Source organism: Molossus molossus, unplaced genomic scaffold (genome assembly GCF_014108415.1).
Source record: "Molossus molossus isolate mMolMol1 unplaced genomic scaffold, mMolMol1.p scaffold_m16_p_1, whole genome shotgun sequence".
NCBI classification, from domain to species: domain Eukaryota; kingdom Metazoa; phylum Chordata; class Mammalia; order Chiroptera; family Molossidae; genus Molossus; species Molossus molossus.
This window is the reverse complement of record NW_023425344.1, coordinates 245,275,847-245,299,866: the sequence shown is the minus strand read 5'-3', so window position 1 is coordinate 245,299,866 and position 24,020 is coordinate 245,275,847. Positions and strand designations below refer to the sequence as shown.

The 24,020-nt window shown below is 45.3% G+C and overlaps 1 protein-coding gene across 4 annotated transcripts in view; it reads right to left on the bottom strand.

Annotated features, from left to right (window-relative positions):
- Positions 1–24,020, bottom strand: part of AK7 (adenylate kinase 7) — a 66,384-nt gene that overhangs the window by 21,831 nt on the left and 20,533 nt on the right. For 3 of the 4 annotated variants that reach the window (XM_036279378.1, XM_036279388.1, XM_036279404.1), the window contains exons 6-12: positions 13,020–13,100; positions 12,391–12,479; positions 9,698–9,788; positions 8,562–8,639; positions 7,581–7,730; positions 967–1,095; positions 268–397 (exon numbers count right to left, since the gene is read on the bottom strand). In XM_036279378.1, the coding sequence (XP_036135271.1) occupies positions 268–397; positions 967–1,095; positions 7,581–7,730; positions 8,562–8,639; positions 9,698–9,788; positions 12,391–12,479; positions 13,020–13,100 (748 nt within the window). The remainder of the gene's footprint in view (positions 1–267; positions 398–966; positions 1,096–7,580; positions 7,731–8,561; positions 8,640–9,697; positions 9,789–12,390; positions 12,480–13,019; positions 13,101–24,020) is intronic. The other variant, XM_036279397.1, reaches the window with a different exon arrangement.

The window sequence follows — 24,020 nt, the reverse complement described above, 5'->3', positions numbered from 1 at the left end:
CACCAAAATATTTATGGTGACTTTTTTCCCTTGGAGAGGAGATTATAAATTAAATTTTTCTTTGTGGTTGTTACAATTTCTATACTTAACGTATAATAGCAGACAAATAGTCTTTCATAACAAGGGGAGAATAACAGAAAGATTCACAGACCAAATTAGAAAAATAAAGTAAATGAAATAATAAAAACATTGTGCTGTTTACCTGGAGAAAAACAAACAAAAAAACATGGTTAACAAGACCAGCATGGCCCTGTGCTGTGTGGTTACCTGCGTTCTGCTCCATGCTTTCTTTGACGCCATCCAAGAGCTCCTGTGCCTCTTCCACGCTGTCCTCTTCCTCCTCATCTTCATCTTCATCGTCTTCTTCCCGGGCATACTTAGGTGTCACAGTGGCCTCCTGCACACCACAGAGGTCCGCCAATGGATGATGCTCTGCACTGATTGGCTACTCACTAATCATCTGCCAGGGGTCCTCCAATGGATGATGCTCTGCACTGATTGGCTACTCACTAATCATCTGCTGTGGGAGGGGTGGGGCATATGGGAAATCTAACCTTCTTCTCAATTTTGCTGTGAACCTAAAACTGCTCTAAGAAAATAAAGCCTTTCTTTAAAAAAGCATTTAATAAACAAACTGTCTGATAATACTCTGAGAAACATACCTGAAGAATTAAAAAAAAAAAGATTAAAAAGGTTCCAGTCAACAGAGAGAGTAGAAGATATATTTTGAGCGACAGCTGGGGACAGACTAAATTTCAAGGGCAACCCGTGCAAGATGCTTCGGTCTCATGGAGTAAAGCCCTGTGGGGTTCAGTGTTTTCCGAAGTGGGGCCAACAATAAAATCCAGTTAAAGCAACACGCCTCTTTGTAGGATGTCATGTAAAATCCGCGGCTCCTTTAACACACAGTTAAGAAAAGTGTTTTTAAAATAGAAAAATTCCCCAGAAAGTAGTTAAAAATCGTACCAGTTTTGCTATGGCTTCAGAAATGACGTCCTTCAGTTTAATGTGATGGAGCTTGTAGTACTTGGTCAGCACTTCAGCTATACTGGATTTCCCCACAGCAGGCGGGCCGAGAATGCAAATCTTTATGGGCTGAAACAGGAGCGGAAAGATCACAGAGTGAGTTCTGCTCCACCTGTAGCTGACAGCGCGCTTGGCTTTTCAGAGGTGGCCTTCGGAGCCTCGGGATCCCGCAGAGCTACCTCTCCAGCCACTTCCTCTAAGTACTTAGCAAGCATGGCCTGGCTGTGGGGCATAGACACTCACACATGTGCTCAGGAATACTCAACAGTGCTAAAAAAGACAGTATTCGAGCAGAACATGCTACTAGTTCCAGTTGTTATATTACTCTTGTAAAGAACACAGACATTGAAGAACGTCTGCTTTGGTGTAGATAGTGCTTAATTTATTGCCTCATGAATACTATTTCTGGACTGGTCTTGGTCTTTAATTATACTTGCCTCTTTTTTTCTTATTAATCCTCTGCCGAGGATATTTTTTTCATTGATTTTTAGAGAGAGTGGAAGAGAGGGGGGAAATGGAGAGAGAGAGAGAAACATAGATTGGTTGCTTCCCATATGTGCCCTGACCAGGCCGAGGATTGAACCTAGGACCCTTCAGTGCCTGGGCCAATGCTCTAACCACTGAACTTGTAGGCCAGGGCTATACTTTCCTTTTTAACACAGATAATTTACTCGTTGTTTTTTTTTAATCCTCACCAGAGGATATTTTTCTATTTATCTTCAGATAAAGTGGAAGGGGGAGACAGGGAGAGAAAGGGAGAGAGAGAGAAACATCAATGTGAGAGGGATATATCGACTGGGTGCCTCCCACATGACTCCGACCAGGGCCGGGGATGAACCACAACTGAGGTACACACCCTTGGCCAGAATCAAACCCGCGATTCATTGGTCCACTGGCCAATGCTCTATCTCTGAGCCAAACTGGCCAGGGCAATTTACTCTAGTTTTTAAAAATATGCTCATTTATTTTATTTATTTATTTATTTATTTATTTATTTATTTATTTATTTTTATCTTTATTGTTGAATGTATTACAGATGTTCCTCATTTTCCCATTGACCCCCTTCTCCCCACTCCCACTCCCCTCCCTTCCGCCTTTTCCCACACTGTTGTCTGTGTCCATTGGTTATGCATATATGCATATAAGTTCTTTGGTTTGTTTCTTCCCACCCCGCAACGCCCTTCCCTTTGAGGTTTGTCAGTCTAGCAACCAATTTGTACTTCTTAATCCCTTCACCTTTTCACCCATTCCCCCAACCCCCCTCCCATCTGGCAACCAATAAAATGAGCTCTGTATCTATGAGAATGTTTCTGTTCTGCCTGTTCATTTTGTTTGTAGTTTCAATTGTCGATAGATATGTACTCATTGCCATTTTGTTTGTGCATATATTTTCTCTTTTTCTTCAAAAACACCCTTCATCATTTTATATAATAACGGTTTGGTGGTGATAAATTCCTCTAACTTTTTCTTGTCTGGGAAACTCTTTATATGGTCATCGATTCTAAATGACAGCTTTGCAGGATAGAGTAATTTTGGATGTAGGTTCTTGGTTTTCATCACTCTGAATATTTCTTGCAACTCCCTTCTGGCCTGCAAAGTTTCTTTTGAGAAATCAGCTGACAGCCTTATGAGAACTCCCTTGTAGGTAACTAGCTGCCTTTCTCTTGCTGCTTTTAAGATTCTCTCTTTGTTTTGAACCTTTTGCATTTTGATGATGATGTGTCTTGGTGTGGGCCTCTTGGGGTTCATCTTCTTTGGAACTGTCTGTACTTCCTGGACTTGTATGTCTGTTTCCTTCACCAAGTTAGGGAAGTTTTCTGCCATTATTGTTTCAAATAGGTTTTTGATTTCTTGTTCTCTCTCTTCTCCTTCTGGCACCCCCAAGATGTGAATGTTGGCACGCTTGAAGTTGTCCCAGAGGCTCCTTACACTATCCTCTCTTTTTTGGATTCTTTTTTCTTGTTGCTGTTCTGATTGGGTGTTTTTTGCTTCCTTATATCCCAAATCGATGGTTTGCTTCTTGGCTTTACCTACTCTACTATTGAATCTGTGTAAATTATTCTTTATTTCAGTTAGTGCCTCTTTCATTTCTGACTGTGCATCCTTCATTTCTGACTGGTCCTTTTTTATGCTCTTGAGGTCCTCACTAAGTTCGCTGAGGTTCTCACTAAGTTCATTGAGCATCCTTATAAGCAGGATTTTGAACTCAGCATCTGTTAGGTTGCTTATTTCCATTTCACTTATTTCTTTTCCTGGGGTTTTGTTCTGTTCTTTCATTTGAGACCTGTTTCTTTGTCTCCTCATTTTGGCTGCCTCCCTGTGTTTGTTTCTGTGTATTACTTAATGAGAGGTATGGGGCTATCTGAGACCAGATGCTGCTTGTTTGAAAGAATTTAGGAAAACCTGAAGCAGATCCAAGACAGGCCAATCCTATGGGTAAGCAACTGGCAACAGCTTGGGTGGGCCTGAAAGTTGGGTGGGGCGGGGCGGGGCCTCAGGAAATCACCAGGGCGGGGCTACCAGTGTGAGCCAGGTTGCTGGAGTCCCAGATATGGCTGCTGTCTGCCGCCCCAGGGAAGGGCTCACCAAAGGAACAAAAGCGTCTGACAGCACATCTGTCCCGGAGAAAGCCCCCTCTCCAGCCCTCGCTCCAGTGCCAAACAGCTCAGTTCTTCCCTGTATGTCTCTGGCGCCCCTCGAGCTGCCTCCCCTCCGAGCTTAGAGGGAGAGAGTCCGATGAGTCCGTGCGCGGGCCCTTTAAGAGGAGCTGCCTGGGGCTCCAGCCGCCTCCCTGAGCCTCAGTTCCCGCTGGTTTTTCCAGCCAGAAGTGATGGGGATTCTCTTCCTGGCACTGGAACCCTGAGCTGGGGGCCTGGTGTGGGACGGGGACCCCTCAGTCCTCAGGGGGGACCTTCCCAGCCGAGGTGTCCTCCTGATTTTCATCCGCCACACGTGGGTGTGGGACCAGCCCATCCCCTCCGCCCTCCTACCAGTCTCGGTGTGGCTGCTGCTTTAATCCCGTAGCTGTAGGACTGCCATTCAGCTCGATGTCTGGCGGTTTTGAATGATGGTTGTTCTGTAGTTTAGTTGTAACTTTGATGTGGTTGTGGGAGGACGGATACCGCATTTACCTACCCGCCATCTTGACCGGAAGTCAAAATACACTCATTTAAAAAAAGAATGCTATTTCTTCTGCTGAAAAACTTGCTTGAATGCTAAAGAAGTTCTGTCCCATTCATAACCAGTGACTAAATGTTCACATTCAGCAGAAATAAAAATATCAGTAACAAATAGTCATTTCTCTCATAGTGGTCCAAACAGTTGTGAAACCAAGGCCTAGGGTTTTGTAAGGCAAATTAAGAACATTTTATTTATTTATTTATTTATTTATTTATTTATTTATTTATTTCCTCCCCCGAGGATATTTTTCTATTTATTTTCAGATAGAGTGAGAGGGAGGAAGAGAGAGAAACATCAATGTGAAAGAGACACACGGTTGCGTTCTGTGTGACCCCGACCAGGGCCCAGGACAAATGACAACCCAGGTACGTGCCCTTGACTGGAATCAAACCCGTGACTCTTTAGCCTGTGTTTGTAAGCCCTGGCCAGTTTGGCTCAGCGGTTAGAGCGTCAGCCTGCGGATGAGAGAATCTTGGGTTCAGTTCCTGCTAAGGGCACGTACCTCGATTGCAGTTTGTCCCTGGCCCCGGTTGGGGTAGTGTGGGTGGCAACCACTCGGTGTGTCTCTCTCGCATCGATGTTTCTCTCTGCTTCCTTCCTCTCTCCCTCCCGCTCTATCTGAAGATAAATGAAAAAACGTCCTTAAGTGAGGATTAAAATAAAAAGTTTTTAAAAATCATGCCATCGTAAAGAATTTCCATCATCAGTGTGTCCATGCGCTTGAAGATGACATGATTCAATCCAGAAAGTTGGCTATGGTTGTTGTTGTTACTACCAGTTGTTGATGAGGAAACCAAGGCCGTGAAGGAAATAAGCAGAGACATTGCGTGGTGCTGGGTGAGAAGTGGTGGCCATAAATGTCCCTTCTGGTTAATGATGGGCACTCTCCAGATGATGGTAAGGACCGAGATGGCAGGCAGTGGGGGATGGAGGGACAGGTGTCAGAGCAACTCTGAAGCTGAGTCCTGACGGGCAGGGCTGTGTTCCTGGGCGGGCTCCATGCATTTGTTCACAAGGTCTGAAGTTCAGGTGTCAACTGAGCAGGTCCACATGCCTTGTTTTGTGCACACACAGCTGAGCTCACCTTGTCCAGGTACAAAACCCGAATGGCAGTTTATTCTTTTATAATGAGAAGCAAGACTACCACTGAACTCAAGACAGTCTGGGTACGTTTGCTCCCTCAGGGTGGACAGGCATGGAGGATTGCTTGATGCGCTTTGATGACAGCAGGAGAAGTAGATGAGTGGACTGTCCATTGCCTGGCAGGACTTTGTTTTGCTAAGGAACTGGAACTGCAGAAGCCCTGGGCTTGAGGCTACATCTACACATTGCCCTCATAATGTTTTCTGTTCTCTGCTGCTGCGCCCCCAGGGATGGATAGACTGTTACATTTTTAGATATACTTATTCCTTCTATCACGTTCTTGGCCAATCTGCTAATCAGGAACCACCTGGTCTCTAAGGTGTCTAGTCTCTGTGTGTCCTATTACAGTTGACTCACAGAGGAAACCCTAGTCTCACCTCTTGAGTTGGGTGGGTCTGTGCCTCAGAATAGTCTCCAAGTACAGCCACCAAGTACAGTCTCGGATGGTTAAAGGGGTCATTGTTTCTTTTGCTAAGGGATATATCTTTTACTTTTGTAAAAAACTGACTTTAGACAGAGAGAGAAACATCAACGTGAGAGATAAACATCTATCCGCTGCCTGCTGCATACGCCCCAACTGGGGATCGAACCCAAAACCTTTTAGTGTATGGGACAACGCTCCAACCAACTGAGCCACACATGGGCCAGGGCTCTTTTACTTATTATTATTTTTTCTTTTTTATCCTCACCTGAGGACATTTTCCCATTTTTTGTTCAGATAGAGTGGGAGGGGGAGAGAGAAAGAAAGGGAGAGAGAAACATTGATGTGAAAGGGACACATGCCACCTGCATGACTCAACCAGGGCTGGGGACAAACTGCAACCGAGGTAGGTGCCCTCAGCAGGAACCGAACCCAGGTCTCTCTGGACCACAGGCTGACTCTCCATCCGCTGAACCAAACCGGCCAGGGCACTTTTACTTATTAATGAGGCATGCTTTTCAGGAAAATATGGTTCCTCGGATACAATGGTGATGCTGCACTTGCTTGTACGAAGTATTCCCGTGTGCAGTGGTCTTTACAGTTACGACGGCACCCGTTACTCATATGCTGCACTCCAGTTTTCCAAACATTTTCTCACATAATGTTCTCTGTCACCTTTGTGGTGCTTCCCTGGAATAAATCCGAAGATCTGGGCAAGTGCTGCATTTACCTGATTTCAGAGAGGGGGTTTGAAGGCTTTGGGGACCATTCTAGCTAAGTTTGCGTCCTGCTAGTTTGAATCCCTAATAGCCGTGTGACATTGAAGAAAGTGCTTCATCTCTCTAAGCTTTGGTTTTCACATCTATAACATGGAAATAAGAATGTCTTCTTTGAGCCCAGTGGGTGTGGCTCAGTGGATTGAGAGTCATCCCATGCACCAAGAGGTCACTGGTTCATTGCCTAGTCAGGGCACCTGCCCGAGTTGAGGGCTCCATCACCAATAAGGGGCATGCAGGAGGCAGTTGATTGATGTTTCCCTCTCATCCATGTTTCTATCTCTCCCTCTCTCTTTAAAATCAATAAAAACATTAAAAAGAAGAAGAAGAAGAATATCTTCCTTGAAAAGTTGTGATGATTAAAATGACCAGCGAGCCCTGGCTGGTTTGCTCAGTGGTTAGAGCATCGGCCTGAAGATCGAAGGGTCGCAGGTTCGATTCCTGAGGTCAAGGGCACGTACCTGGGTTGCAGGTTTGATCCCTGGCCCCTGTCAGGGTGCATTCAGGAGGCAACCAATAGATGTGTCTCTCTCACATCGATGTTTCTCTCTCTCTCCTTCCCTCCCTTCCACTCTCTCTAAAGCTCAATAAAAAAATATCCTCAGGTGTGGGTTAACAAAAATATATAAATAAATTAATAAAATGACCAGTGACTCTCCTGGCCAACAGGATCAAAGAAATCATCAGACTTCTTCCACCTCCTCCTACGCTCTCCGGTATGTATATCCAGGGCTGAAACAGGCAGGCACAGGGCACCGGACTTTTCTCCGTACACAGACAACCCTGTGACAATCAGTCTTGAGCCTACTATCACATTCAATGTGTCGAGAATACCAGTCATCATCTATGTTAACTTAAAAATTTTTTTAATTCGATTGACAGCATACCTATAATACACGTGCAGATTGTTAGACCTGGACAAATGGGTCAAATGTGAAAAAGAATTGAACTTAGACATGTGCACATGTGAGAAGACAGACCCTCTCGTTGCTATAGTTACACTAGAAGTTGAAACAGGAAATGGGTATAGTTACCAACAATTTTCGGCTCTGCTTGTACTCTTTGAGGAGACTGTTGATGTTTTCCACGAACCCCGTTTGGGAAACCCATCGAATGTTGAAGTTCTCCTTCACAAAGAGTGCTTCCATCCTCAGGTTGACCAGCAAATGGTCAATACTCTCTTGCTAAGGGATAAAGGCACATTAGAGATCTGTCTATTTTTATTTGACGGCTAGAACAGACTCAAATCTCTGATTATTAGAGGAAGATATATGCCCACTCACTACACATCCATTAAGGCAGCACTGAGTACAGACCAGCCGCCCCCAGGATGCTCTGACTCGTCTGCACCCTCCCCCGCCTCTCGCTCCTGCAGGGCAGCAGCCTGGCCCCTGCCATTGCACAGGCCACTCAGAGGAGGAAGATCCTGGAAACCCAAGTAGACGCTTTCTTCTTCAAATTATGTAATTACATCTCCTTTTTGAACAGCGCAATCTCTTGGTTCAAAAAATCCCAGAGAACAAAGAGCAGACGGCAAAGCTCCGTTGGACGCCATCACCACCCACCCACGTCTGCTCCTCGGCCGCCAGGGAGGCCGGTGCTTGCAGAAACATCCTCAAATGCGGCGTTTCCACCGCTTATTCCTAACCAGAACGACAGCCCAGCTAGCTCCAGGCACCCGGCGCGACTGAGGCCCATTGGTTTTTGTGGTGTGGAATCTGAAGCTCCGCCTCCTGAGTGAATTTTAGAAAGAGGCCAGAGAGAATGCCACCCAGTGTCTGGAGAGCACTTTCCACACCCAGCAGCTTTCAAGGACATTTTGGGACCACGGCCTCGAAGAGCTGTTCAGGACGGGAAATGGGCCCTGGGGGAGAAGAGACCGCTGCGTGGGGCGGGCGGCTGGCTGTGCGGGACGAGCTGCCAGGAGCTCGGACGCCAGGCACTCTGATGCAGACCTCTCAAGACCACTCCGTGCAGGAAAGGGGTAGAAAAGAAGGAATCCCTTCTATACTGACTGTTAAGTCCTTGGTCAGGAAAGCATTTTCTTTGAGGACTTTCTGGACTTTCCCAGGGCCGGTATGTTTACTGATGCACTGTTAGAGAGAAATAGAAATGGTATTTGTGTTACCGGTAAGGTTTTTGATATAAAAATTCTCAAATGAATGCAAGCACAAGTGACTATGAAAAAAACGCAAAACAAAGGGGCGTACACGGAGGGCATTCGTTCGTCTCTTTAACCTCGGCACTGCTTGCCAGGGCCTGCGTGTGGGCACGAGGAAGGCCTGATTCCTGCCCTCAAGAAGCTCCTCATCTAAAAGGCAGGCAGACCTGTGTGCACAGGTGTGCAGTGTTTGCAGCTGGGGAAGGGGTGCTGGGAGTAGGGAAGAAACACCGGCTGTGCGGAAGGTGGGAAGGAGGCAGGGAGGGTGCAGAGGGAGATGCCTGAGCTGAATGTTAAAGATGAGGAGCCTGGCCAGTGTGGCTCAGTGGTTGAGCGTCGACCCATGCCCCAAGAGGTCCTCAGTTCGATTCCCGGTCAGGGCACATGCCCAGGTTGTGGGCCCGGTCCCCAGAGGTGGGCAGGCAGGAGCGGCCAATCAATGTTCTCTCTCATCGATGTTTCTCTCTCTCTCTCCCTCTCCCTTCCTCTCTCTAACATCAATAAAGAGAATATGTTTAAAAGTGTATATATATGTATATATACATTTGTACATATATATATTTTTTCACATATATATATATCTTTTAAAAAAGGATGAGGGGGAAGGACAGGAGAAGGCTATCTCTGCTACAAGGTGACATGACAGGTGGCTTTAGCCAGAGCAGCAGGGACTAGAGAGGGAGCGTTAACAGACCCAGAGCTCCTGGAAGCTGGCAGTAGACGCGTGTGCACAGACACATTTTAGTATTTCGGTGAGTGACTTGAGTGTGTCCAGCCCTCCAGTGGCCTTTCCTGCTTCCCTTCATGCCGTTACTGGAGAAAGGCCATTTAGATTGTGACTTCCCGACACCTGTACTGCAAATGCAGAGGCGAGCTTGGCTTTAAGGGTACTCTGCTTCAGGAGTCCCCAGTCTTGTGAGCACCGCAGCTATACGTTAGGGGTGAAAGGACTTCAGAAAGGGCACCAAATCTGGGATAAGATGGCTGTACCTTGACCAAGTCTTCCAGGGTCTGTGCAGACTCATCCACAGCCACCAGGTAATGAATCTTCGGCACATGGTCTATTATGTTCTGTATCACTCTGCAGACCAACAGGGCAATCACCACCGGAGGGAAAAAGCCAAAGAGATGTAGTAAACCACAGTCCACTGACCACCGCCCCCGGGCGCCTGGCACCTCGGTGCTTGGTGTTTTGGTAAACGATGTCACTTCCTCTCCACAAGGTCAGGGTGAGGGTGACGGTCTGCACTACGGATGAGGATGCTGGGGAAGCGTTAAGCGACACTGCTCTGGCAGAAGGGTTGCAGGCTTTGAAGACAGATCCACCCAGGGCATTTCAAAGAGTACCTGACCCGCCCTGGCCGGTTTGGCTCAGCGGTGAGAGCGGCAGACTGCGGTCCAGAGAGACCCGGGTTTGGTTCCCGCTAAGGGCACATATCTCGGTTGCAGTCTGTCCCCAGCCCTGGTTGGTCGTGCGGGTGGCAGCCACTCGATGTGTCCCTTTCACGTCGATGTTTCTCTTTCTCCCTCCCTCCCGCTCTATCTGAACAAAAAATGGAAAAATGTCCTCGGGTGAGGATAAAAGAAAAAAAAAAAGAGTACCTGACCGCACAGGTCTACAGTTTGTGAAATCTGCCCACCCCGGGCTTTGTCACACCAGGCCTTTGGGTTTCACAAAGCAGACACCGATTCAGAGAAGCTGTTGTTTTCTTAAGGGGCTCACATGGCTCTGGGGACGGGGACTAAGATTTTCTAGCCTGGATCGACAATGACTGCCACCATTTCTGAGTGTCAGGACTGCACTGTGGGGCTTTCTGGGCGTTTTCCCATTGAATCCACACAACAATCTGACCAGGTAGGCACTATTATTATCCTAATCTTACAGATAAGAAAATCAGACCCAGAGAGGTTAAGTAACTTTCCCGGATTCACACAACTGGCGAGAGGCAGAGCAGGGATTTAGTACAAAAGAAAAGATTCCAGAGAGAGACAGTAGTGAATAGAAGTCTCTGTCAATTCTACCTCCATTTAGACTTTTTTTTTTTTCAGTAAAATGAAAATAAAACAAATGTACACATCTAAATGTCCCTTTCACAATTATTTTATATTAATTTCTCAGAACGTGTCATCCTTTTGTTTATTCCTTTGTTAACTATTTGACAGTCTTCAAAGAAATCTGTAGGAAAATGTGCTACTGAGCCCTTCTGCAATGGGAATAATTGAACTCTCGAATTTATCTGTTTGGAAGATGTTAAGAAGTAATACTAAGCATTTTGTTTTAGTAATGTCAAATATTCCTTCACATCTTTAGAAGCCAATAGTGCAATAATGCAACCCCAGCAAGGTAGCTCAGTTGGTTAGAGCACTGTCTTCACACACCAAGTTTGATGGTTTGATCCCCGGTCAGGGCACATACAAGAAGCAACCAATGAATGGATAAATAAGTAGAACAACAAATCAATGTTTCTCTCTGTCTCTCTTTCTCTCCCTCCACCCTCTCTAAAATGAATAAATAAAAAATTTAAAAGAAGAAAAAGAAGGGAACACTCAGCACCCCGTGTCCAGTGTAAATGCTGGCTGGAGCAGCTCTAGGTTCTGTAGAGAGTCTGCAGCTTAGACGATTCGGGGATCCTTCTTTGTGTGTGTGTGTGTGTGTGTGTGTGTGTGTACTTAAAAATATTTGTATTGATTTTAGAGAGAGAGGAAGGGAGAGGGAGAGAGAAAGGAACATCAATGTGAGAGGAGAGTATCGACGGCACACCCTCGCACCTGGGATCCAGCCTGCAGCCCAGGCATGGGCCCTGACCTTCCGGTGCATGGGGCATCGTTCACCCGACTGAGCTGCCCAGCCAGGGCAGGGGATCCTTTTTTGAGGAAAATAATAAAATTTGAGTTTAAGGCCTTGGAAGAGACCCATGCAGGGGATGCGTCCTAAAGGGTAAGCATCATTCTTTGCCCCAGTAAATCTGTAAATCTGCCTGGGATTGTGACCAACGTACTACTGGCCAGCGGATGGAAGGGAGAGTGGAATCCAGAAGGCAGAGTCTCAGGGAAGAGCTGAGACAGTCCCACCCGTGGAGGGGGAAGTGGAAGGGGGAGGGGCAGAGGGGGAGGTAAAATAAAGCCCCCGGAACCCGAAATGTAGCACCGATGAACCACACATAAAGTATGTGAGCTTTTGACCCGTGTTTGAGTCAGGGTCTACAAGGAAGGAGAGGGGGTCTCTGCACCTGTCTGGAGCAGAACTCGGGGACTCTGTGAGTGTGAAAAATGTGTGTCGATTTTACCAACTGCCAAAAACAACCCACTTCAGCTTTAGAGCTCCCTGTCCAATTTCTGGAATTTAAACTGGTGGGCTGGACACATCGGTCTCACCTGGGACAAAAGAAGAAGAAATTGGGCCCCAGAACACACATCCCAAGTTCTTCATCTTCCAGAATTGGAAGACGTGCTATTCTGCTGATCATCGTTTTAAAGATGAATCTGAACTTGTCCTCAGAAGTGTGGGGCTTTTAGATGGTGGACACAATTTCATCAGGTGCAAATGGAGATAAAGGTGCTTTCTGCACTGGGTAGTTGTGAGGAATACACATGATAACACATATCAGGGTCTTAACACTTGTTCACACAAACCCATTAGTCAATTAATTCGAGGGAAGTGATGTCTCTGGAAGAATACTCACCCTGCTAGATCAAGAACGTGAATTGCCGGAATTATATTTGATCCATCTCCAAAAACTGGCAATGCAGGGACCTCACCCAACCAAGCTAACTAAAAAAAAAAGAAAAGCAAAAGCCGTATTTTCCCCACCACCTGGGTGTGACCGTCGCAGCTCACTACACGGCGTAGTCAGAGGCACCCAAGGGAGCCGTCTGTCTGCTGCAGTCATCACCAAAGGAAGCCTCAAAGAGATGTTTGATAAATCAGTCCTGATGAGATTTATCATATCCCTTTAGGAGAAATAAAGTGCAACATTCTCGCTAAAATACTGTTCAAGGAATCTGTAATCTCATCAGCTGTCTTTAGTGGTCACCTGCATGTTACCTACACGGAGAGAAAATGCTTACAGTAGCGTGGTGCCTTGGAATGAAGGAGGTCCATTTTCCTCTGTATTATCCCGAGAATGGGGACTGCAGGTTGTTAACAGTGCGAAGGAAAGCCAGGTGGTTGTGGTCTACACTCCTCTCTCCCCGAACTCTCTGCTGTTTTACTGGTGGAGCCACATGTCGAAGCAGTAACAAATAGCTCCGGATTGGATAACCGTACGGTGAAACCTTTCTAAAAATCCCCATAATCGTTGTGAAGTCATACCTTGAAAAAGAAATGTAAGATTCCTCCTTCCATTCCATACTGAAGTCCAGCAGCAACTACGTAAGTTGCAAACTTTTTGATCTATTAGGTAAAATACAGGGGAAAAAGCAAAGTGTTATATTATTAATCCTATTGAACCAGATCATTTTAGGGGTTAAAAATGAGCACTTTAGGAGGTCTCGTGACCTCTTTCTGGCTACTCAGGTACTGCTTAGGACAGAAATAGTACCCCCGAAAGGGGATAATGGGCACCTCCTCACACTATTCAGGAATCTCAGGCCACTATTAAAATTTAATTGTCACTATTTATTTATTTTTAATCCTTACCCAAGGATATTTTTTCAAACATCTTCAGATAGAGTGGGAGAGGGAGAGAGAGAGAGAGAGGGAGAGACACACAACTGGTTGCCTCCTACACGACCCTGACCAGGGCCGGGGACAAACCACAACCTAGGTACGTGCCCTTGACCAGAATAGAACCCACGACTCATTGGTGACCAGACCAGTGCTCTAACTGCTAAGCCAAACTGGCCAGGGCTGTCACGCTTTTTTTAAAAAATGTTTTTAATGATTTTTTTGAGAGAGAGAGGAAGGGAGAGAGATAGAAACAATGAGCCCGCAACCCGGGCATGTGCCCTGACCGATAATCGAACTGGGACCTCTCAGTTCATGGGATGACGCTCAATCCACTGAGCCACACTGGTCGGCCTGATTCTTAATTTAATAATCCTTCCTAATCATCCAATAGCCATGTGGCTTTAATGATATTTGGTCTAAAAATCCAGAGAGATGTGTGTAATTGTTGGTGCAATTCTTTCTGGATTGTGTTGAGAGGTCCAAGTATAGACAGTGCAATGACCACCAGAGGTCTGTTTAGGCTCCATTAAATATTTAACTCACAGGCTACCCACTTCAGATCAGAGTGTTTTTCTCCCTGGTTAACTACATTGGAATTTTACTCTTACCTGAGAGAGAGATATTTGTGAATATACGTGTGTGTGACTAGACTCTTCTTGCTAATTCATCACCAATCCAAACACCATAGTTAGCATCGAAAGAAGAACGATTCATAAAGACATCCCCATCACCACTGGGATGAGATTTTGTAAGGTTAATACTGGTAAATCGAAGGGAAGAAAACCTGAGGATGGAGCCCAGGTAGAGGCGGGAAGCCCCTGCTATTGGAGAACTGGGGTCACCAGTGGGGTTTCTGAGGAGGTAACTGATCCACGCTCCTCTCCACCTGGACCAGTGGATGAGCTAGGCAAGGTCAAGGTGCAAGGAAAACTCCCAGGCTTTTTCCTAAAGTGATAACAGAAAGTTCCCCAAAGGATTTGAAAAGCCTGTGGGCTTGAGGTCGGTGAACACATGGAAGTTTGGGGAGAGTGGGGTGCTTAGAGAGGGAATGAAACTCCTCACACTTTTCCTATACCTTGCACAGTGTTATCTCTTCCATCTGGCTAGTCCTGAATCATATCCTTTCATAACAAGCCAGTGACCTCCCTGATTAGCGAGTGTCTCTCTGAGTTCTGTGAGCTGCTCTATCTAGCACATGAATCAAACCCAGGCGGGACGGTCATTGGAAACTTTAATCTGTTGGGGTTGGTCGGAAACACAGGTGACAACCTGGGCTTGTCACAGGGTCTGAAGGCTGGGGAGAAATCTTGTGGGACTGAGCCCATAATCTGTAGGATCTGATTCCATCTCCAGGTAGATAGTGTCAGAGCTGAGCTGAATGGTAGGACACCCAGCTGGTGTATGAGAATTGCTCAGTAGTGTGGGAAACCGCCCCCGCCCCGCCCTCCCACCATACACTTTGGAATCGGGTCCAGAACCTTTACCAGGAAAATGAAGGGTTCCCTTCTGCTCCAGGTAGTACGTAATATGACGAATTAAAAAAAAAATTTCAGCCCTGGCCGGTTTGGCTCAGCAGTTGGAGCGTCACCCTGCGGACCAGAGAGTCCCGGGTTCGGTTCCCGCTAGGGGCACGTACCAAAAAAAAAAAACTCAAACATTTTATGTGGACAATAAAAGGGTTCTACAGAAAGTAACCTCATAGGCTGATCTGATCATAAATTCCTAAGTGATCAGGTCATGGTGGGTAGTCACACCCTAGGAATATAATTATTTTTTAGTAAAAGGTTTATCTTTGCCTTAAGCAAGCGTTGTCTATTGTTTCTTTTCTCTCCCTTTTTTTCTCTTTCTCTCTATCCGTTGTTTCTGTGCATCTAGGTTAACATACCTTTGAACTAAGCATAACTACCCTCCAGAAAGTGCATAATCTCGTTGACTGTGCTGTGATTCAGTCCCTGCCTAGCTTCCTCCCACTTCCCGTCCTCTTCCTTACTCCCCTCCTCCATTTCGAATGCATAAAAGAAACAGCAAACTATCATTCTTGGAAGTAGCATTTAAGATCTTGTTTCCCCGGCAACTGTTGTCAGGTTGGCTCAAATAAACTCGGATAAAAATTCTCTATAGATTTAGACATTCTTATGTTGACACCTGCTGTTACCCATCTAAAATGAGTGTGCCTGACCCTTCGAAAGACCAAAACGCAGTAAGTGTCTGAGTTTGGAGTGAGGAAAGGTTTATTGATTGGGAAGGGGCCCACCAAGAAGATGGGAGCCCTAATGGTACCTCAAATGCATCTTAGGAAAGCACAGAGTTCAGGCCTCTTTTATGTCAAAGGAAGGGGAGATGGGGGGGGCAAGAAGTGATTGACCGCTGCACCCCTCTGGGGCCAGCAGGGCTTAGAGGAAGATTGTGCTGCTCTGATGTGAGTCTTGTCATGAAATTCCTTCACATCTTTTTTTTTTCATTTATCTTCAGATAGAGTGGGAGGGAGAAAGAGAGAAACACTGATGTGTCACATCAATTGGTTGCCTCTCACACAAGCCCGACCAAGGCCCAGGGCCGGGGACCAAACCACAACCGAGGTGTTAGCTGTAACTTCCATATTACTGCCCGAGCCTCTTACATCATTTACTTTCATATCGATGCCCCCAGCCTCTCATCGGTTAACCTTGCCCCAAGCCTCTCATTCCAGGAAACCAAACCCATCACTCCAGTCAGGCGAAGGAATGACAGAACCACCCTGACCCACCCAAACCTGCAATCGGTCGCCCGACAAGAAAAACAAGTTTCAGGAGACCCCAGCCCCCACCAATCAAGGACGCCCACGACTCCTCGGCTGAACGACCACCCACCCCAGCCCTAAGTTTAAAAATCCTTAGTGGGCGAGCCGGTTGCTATTTTCTCCTTAGAGGTAGCCCGGCAGGTCTTTCCCTCAATAAGCCTGCACTCTGCTGGGTACTCAGCACCGCCTCGTTCTTGTACGAGGCACTTGCCCTTGACTAGAACTGAACCCTCGACTCTGCAGTCCTGGAGCCCATGCTGTAACCGTCCAGCCAAACTGGCCAGGGCATATCTTTGATAAACAACACATGCTTCCCTTATCTCCTCAAGGCAAAGGCAGAATTCCTCTATGATTAGCATGACTATGCAAGGTACACAGAAGCTGTTAGCCTGAAGGCCGTCTTGAACAAGATGCAGTCAGAGACCTGGCATCTATGTCACTGTTAATACTGCTACAAACACTCAGAAATGCCCAAGAAAATGCCACTAGCATCTTCCATGTATGGCAGCAGTCTCAAGAAAATAAGAGATATCCCTAGAGGCCAAAAACAGAGACACGAATGCAAGCACGCTGAGATGCTGACAGCGTGGCAGCCCTGGGAAGCCTTTGGTTTCCTGACTTATAAGTGTGAACTTCTATGTCCACGTGGGTGGAGGAGACAAAGCGTTCGATCTGGTGAGCTTGGGAGTTGAACCACACCAAAGGAAGGGTTCAACCACAACCTGTTGTAAAGTTAGAAAAAAACAATCCAGTCCTGGCCGGTGTGGCCCAGTTGGTTGGAGTGTCATCCTGTGCACCAAAAGGAGGCGGGTTTAATTCTCGGTCTGGGCACATACCCAGGTTGTGGGTTCGACTCCCAGTCGGGTTGGGGGTGCGTGCAGAAAGGCGACTGATCAATGTTTCTCTCTCACATCAATGTTTCTCTTTCCCTACCTCTCTCTAAAAACCAATTTTAAAAAATCCACTCTGTGTCAGAGGGATGAAACAAAAAACCTTGTCAAACCCAGCCAAGGTTTTGGAAGAATTCTAAATTTGGCTTTGTACTTCTCAAGAGTTTGTCTTTCAAATTTAAATTGCCTGCTTAATCCAGGGATCCCAGAGCCAAGAAATTAACATAACAAGCATTTTAGGCTGGGAGATACCTTGGGCACTTTTTTTTTTTTTATCCTCACCTGAGGACATTTTTACTATCTTGAGATAGAGTGGGAGGGAGAGAGGGAGGAAGAGAGAGAGAAACATCAACTGGTTTCCACCCACAGGACCCCAGAGGACAAACTGCAACGGAGGTATGTGCCCTTAGCAGGAACCGAACCCGGGCCTTTCTGGTCTGCGGGCCAATGCTTTAACCGTTGAGCCAAACCAGCCAGGGTGGCCTTGGGCACTTTAGAGAGGCAAATATAAACCCCACCCCACTTCCTGTCCTTTAAAGTTCTAGTGAAGGGACACCAACTGGGGCAAGGGTGGTAACCTCGTGGTAACAGATGAGACTCAGGACAGCATGGGCTGTCAAGCCAATTAAACTGTAGTGTATTGCAGTGTGAATTCCCATTTCAAACTGACCACCATGAGTCATGGTGGGGCCTGACTCATCCATTTACTGGAGACTCTTACAGCAGCACTTTTAAAATATATTTTATTGGTTTTTGGTTTTTGTTTGTTTTTCTTTTTTTTTTTTAGAGAGAGAGAGGAGGGAGAGAGAGTTAGAAACATTGATGTGAGAGAGAAACATCCATCGGCTGCCTCCTGCACTCCCTACACCAGGGATGGAGCCCACAACCCGGGCATGTGCCCTGACCAGGAATCGAACCTGGACCTCTCAGTTCATAGGATGATGCTAACAAGAAAATAGATGCTTGTTAAGAGAAACTTTACATTTTTAGTAATTAAAAAAACCCACTCAAGATGAATTCACAAACCAAAATTTCAATTTTTTGAGAGAATAGTCTACCATGAGTGAAATCAGACTTGCGTTGCCTTCAGAAAAGAAATTAGCAGAGGTTATAAAATAAATGTTTAGGCCCAGCTGGTGTGGCTCAGTGGATTGAGCATTGTCCCATGGACTAAGCATTGTCCCATGGACTAAGAGGTCCCAGTTGGATTCCCAGTCAGGGCACATGCCCGAATTACGGGCTTGATCCCCAGTAGGGGGCGTATAGGAGGCAGCTGATCAATGTTTGTCTCTCACATCAATGTTTATATCTCTCTCTTCCTTCCTCCCGCTCTCTCGTAAATCAATAAAAACATATTTAAAAAAATAAAAATAGCCCAGCTAGTGTGGCTCAGTGGTTGATTGTTGACCCATGCATTGTTGTCCCAGTTCCATTCCTGGTCTAGGCGCATGCCGGGGGTGTGGGCCAATGCCGGGGGTGTGGGCGCACGCCGGGGGTGTGGGCGCACGCCGGGGGTGTGTGGGGGGGGTGCAGGAGGTAGTCAATTGATGGTTCTCTCTCATCATGTTTCTATCTCTCTCCCTTCTTCTCTCTATAAAAGTCAATACAAATATATTTTAAAAAAATAAACAAAAAATAAAAATAAATATTTAAAAGGATTAAAAAGGTAGGATATGGAAAACAAACGGAAAAGAACAAGATGGTAATGGTGATGATGATGATGAAGATGGTGATGATGGTAAAATCCAAGCAGGTAATAGACCAGGGAATAGGGAGGAGCAACAGGAAGAGGGTTGACTGAGCTGGAGGGAGGAAGAGAAAACAGTTGAGCAGTCTTACCTTACCTTCCTCCCCTCTATCACCTGGGCCTGAGTCAGGCTGAGATGGAAGGAGAATTTATTATTTTATTTTTAATTTGTTTCCCCTTTATTGATTTTAGAGAGAGAGGAAGGGAGAGGGAGAGAGAGATAGAAACATCAATGAGAGAGAACATTGATTGGCCGCCTCCTGCATGCCCCCCACTGGGGATCGGGCCCACAACCGGGAATCGACTCGGCATGTGCCCTGGCCAGGAATCGCATCGGCGACCTCTTGGTGCATGGGTCAACGCTCAACCACTGAGTCACACTGGCCGGATTGGGAGGAAAATTTAAAATTAAATGATGGAGTGATGGCTTTAGCATTGAACTTGCTGAGACGCTGTAAGAACCAGAAAAGACTTCATTAACACCCATGGATGGTCTGAAAAGCTGTGGACTTGGCTGGGATATTGTCTTAGTGGCAATTATTGAAAAAGTAATAACTTTATGGTTTCATTCTTTCACTGTCTAACACTATGAAGGGATTACAAGAGCATGCCAAGAAACAAGTAAGTCGAAAATTTAACATTTTCGAGGAGAAATAAATTCACTTCATAGTGGGAGATTTGTAGTATGCCCCCAGAGAAATTGATAGCTTCAGGAGACCCCAAATTGGTAAGATTGGTAAGAAAGCATTAAGAAACTTGACATAAATAGACAGATATAGAACTCTGTACAGTTCGAAATAAACAGGTTTTCAAAGTCCTGAAACATAGGAATTTATATGTTTAAAAAACCCTGAACTTGCCCAGCCGGTGTGGCTCAGTGGTTGAACATCGACCCATGCACCAGGAGGTCATCAGTTCGATTCCTGGTCAGGGCACGTGCCCAGGTTGTGGGGCCAAATCCCCAGTGGGGGGCATGCAGGAGGCAGCCAATCAATGTTCTCTCTCATTGATGTTTCTATCTCTCTCTCCCTTCCCCTTCCTCTCTCTCTAAAATCAATAAAGAAAAAAAATTTTTAAAAGAGAAAAAACCCAGCCCTGGCCGGTTTGGCTCAGGAGTTGGAGCGTCGGCCTGTGGTCCAGAGGGACCTGGGTTCGGTTCCCGCTAAGGGCATGTACCCCGGTTGCAGTTTGTCCCCGGCCCTGGTTGGGTCGTGCGGGTGGCAACCACTCGATGTGTCCCTTTCACATCGATGTTTCTCTCTCCTCTCGTCCTCTCTCTCCCTCCTACTCTATCTGAACAAAGGGAAAAGTGACCTCAGGTGAGGATAAAAAAAAGAGAGAGAGAAAACCCTGACCATGTACTATGTAGCAAGGTATCTTACCATTGCTACAGAATCAACACCACACAGACCATATTCTCTGACCATAAAGCAATTAAATTAGAAAAAAACAAAAGTTAATGCTTCTCTATATTTTTGGAAACTTACAAAACACTTCTTAATAACTCACTGGTCAGAAAGGAAATTATGAAAGATGTTAGAATATTTTTAGAAACCAATGATAATAAAAATACTATTCAGGGCATTTCTAAACTGTGGAATGCAGCTAAAACCATATTTGGTGGTAAATGTATGGCATTAAGTGCTTATATTAGAAAAGCAGCCAACTCAAAATGGCATAAACCCAAATTAAAAGGGAGGAGTAAGCCCTGGCCGGTTTGGCTCAGTGGTTGGAACGTTGGCCTGTGGACCAGAGAGTCCCAGGTTCTGTTCCCACTAGGGGCACGTACCAAAAAAAAAAGGGAGGAGTAAGCTCTGGCTGGTTTGGTTCAGCGGTGAGAACACTGGCCGGCGGACCAAAGAGTCCTGGGTTTGGTTCCCGCTAAGGGCGCGTACTTCGGTTGCAGTTTGTCCCTGGCCCCGGTTGGGGTTGTGTGGGTGGCAACCAGTCGATGTGTCTCTCTCACATCGATGTCTCTCTCTCTCTCTCTCTCTTCCTCCCTCTTTCTCTCCCTCCCACTCTTATCTGAAGATAAATGCAAGAATGTCCTCGGATGAGGATAAGAAAATTTAAATAAATAAGTAAATAAAAGGAAGGGGTAATAATAGAGACATAGAAACGAATGAATTAGACCTAAGACAGCAAAAGCTGCTTTTGATAACGACATAGGAAAATTGATTAAGATTGATCAAGACAAAAGGGGTAAGTCACAAGTAAACAGCATTACTGGAGTTTGTGGGTTGAAACAGACACCCATTTTCCTTTTGGAGTTATAAAGTAAGTGAGAATTTTTTAAGTGTGTTGATTTTTAGAGGGAGGAAGAGGAAGAAAGAGAGAAACATCCATGTGAGAGTGAAACAGAGATGGGCTGCCTCCTGCAGGGGGTTGGGGATCTAGCCCACAACCTGGCATGTGCCCTGACCTGGATTCCGGATTCTAAGGAACAGGGCACGTCCCCCCAACCCGCCAACGGTGTAACTCCCTTGAGCTTCAGGAGGCCCCGGGGCAGGTGTGTGTGTGTGTGTGTGTGTGTGTGCGCGCACGCTCGCGCGCGTGCAAAAGCTCAGGAGTATTTATTTAGGCAGAAGACCTAGAATTTTCCTTAGGGAAATCAGAGGAGAGGAAAAGCAATAATGCCCGCCCACCAGTATTAGTCCTGAAAAGGGGGAGCTAACTACCAACAGAGATTTAAAGCAATCATAAGAGAGAATTCTGGTGAACTTTACGCCAGTTAATTTGAAAACTTAGCCTAACAGGCCAATTACTTGCCCCCAAACCCTGCCACTGCCTTCATACCGTCCAAAATAGTTTTACAGGAAAATTCCACAAAATATTCAAGGGATAAGCCCAATTTCATACAAACTGCAGAGAATAGAAAATTTTGTTCCCAATCAATTGTATGTTAGAACCAGAAAGAGACAGTATGACAAATGAAGATTATAGGCCAGTCTTACTTCTAAACATGAATAGCAGTGCAAAAGTCTCAAATATGACCTTACTAAAGCAAATCCAGAAACATTCTATATTAAAAAATCATCATGAGCCCTGGCCGATTTTGCTTAGTGGTTAGAGTATTGGCCTGTGGACCAGAGAGATCTGGGTTCAGTTCCCACTAGGGGCACGTACCTCCGTTGCAGTTTGTCCCTGGCCCCAGTTGGGGTCATGCGGGTGGCAACCATTCGATGTGTCTCTCTCACATTGATATTTCTCTCTCTCTTTCCCTCTCTCTCTCTTTCTCCCGCTCTATCTAAAGATAAAAGCCAAAAAAAAGTCCTCAAGTGAGGATAAAAATAAATAAATAAATAAATAAATAAATAAACATTTTAAAAAATCATCATGAGCAACTTGGATTGGTCAGAGAATACAAGCATCAAAAGACAGTGGGACAATGATCTATTACAACAGATTTCATACATTTTGATTAGGCAGATTTTTTTCCAGGGACCACAGACTCTAGGTGCTCAGGGACCACTAAATGACTTAAGTGACTTTCACAAAACAGATGGGCAACTCTGGTTAACTCAAAATACCGCTAAAGTGTGTTTTTAAAATATTCCAAATAATCAGCGTGACTCGTCTAAAGATGGAAGTGCCCAGTTAAAGATACGTTTGGTGTTGGGCAAATCAGAACTATTTAGGCAGCTTGTACAATTATTAGGGCTTCTCTTTGCCTCAATATACTAAGTCCCCTTCTTGTGTTTGTAATGCAAATGTGATTGTAGCAAATGCAGTGACCGCATGTGAACGCTGGGCAACCAGACCCAGGAGTGCACAGACCACACCTGCATTGTTCATGCCTGGGAGGTCAGCCTGGGCCATAGCAGGATCCAAAGAGCACTCTGTTCAAGTGATGGGTTAAATGATTAATTCCAAGGTTCCATCTCTCTGATGGGAAACAGGGTCATTGAGATGACTAAGTTGGCCAGATCAACCTCACTTATCTTATTAATTGTTCAAACAAGAGTGATTAAGAAAGCTGGGGATAAAAAGAATAAATTTTAAAAATAAAATTTTGATTCTTTTATTTAGAGCATGGAACAAATGTAATGTTTTTATAACAAAAAAGGTATTGCCCAGCTGGTGTGGCTCAGTTGGTTGGGCGGCATCCCATATACCGGAAGTTCCTGGTTAGATTCCCGGTCAGGGCACATGCCTGGGTTTCAGGCTCAATCCCCAGCAGGGGGCGTGCAGGAGGCAGCCGATCGAGGTTTCTCTCACATTGATGTTTCTATCCCCTTATCCTTTCCTCTCTCTGAAATCAATAAAAACATTTAAAAAAAAGATATTAACATGGTACTCTTTCTCCATTTTAGACTATCATTCACATCAATTATTTTTGTATGTGATCATGTGTTCTCAATTAGTTAATTACATAAATGATCAAGAAATCATGGATTTTCTACTTGGGGGAAATGTCCAATGTTTAATAAAATAATACAGTTACAGGATTTGGAAACGGAAGAAATTTTGACTGTCTGGTCTCGCCCCTTTATTTTATTTATTTATTTTAACCCCAAAAGTTGGCTAAGGTTATAAGTTAATGGGTAGGAAAGTGACTATAAATTCTAATCCCACGTGGTTTCCTTCAAATATTTTATAGCCACGGTGTTTATATTGTCAAAGTGAAGGAAAAAAAACTAGGACAGAAGTTGATCTTGGGGACAAAGTTTCTAATGTAATATCCTCTGCGACCACTAGGTGTCCTCTTAGAACTGTTATTACATACCACTTTGGCAGGTCTTCAGCTAACGGGGAAAATGTAGTGTATGGAACATTTAAAGGTTTAGGGGATTCTGTATAAGTTCTTCATAAGCACAATGAGGATGATGATAATAGCACTTAGTTCACAGGATTTTGAGAATTATAGATGAGATACAAGAGGATTACATGGGGTATCATAAGTAAAACATTTAGCATCGTGCCTGGCAAACATTTACAAGGCCTTAATTTTAGCTGTTCGTACTTATTCATCACCAGGACATTCCTGGCATTTATTTTGGTAAAATGTAAGAGAAATAAAATAATTTCATTATATAGATGATAGATTATGCTGCAACAGAAGGCTGATAAACTACCGTTATTGTTTACATGAACTTCTCAGCTCTGGGTATGCCCCTGATGATCAGTGACCTGGCTAGGTCAAGATCAACTTTATTGAATGATGGAGCTTTGGAGTCAGAAACAAAACAAAATCCCCAGGCTGGTGGATCTAGATTTGAATCACAGCT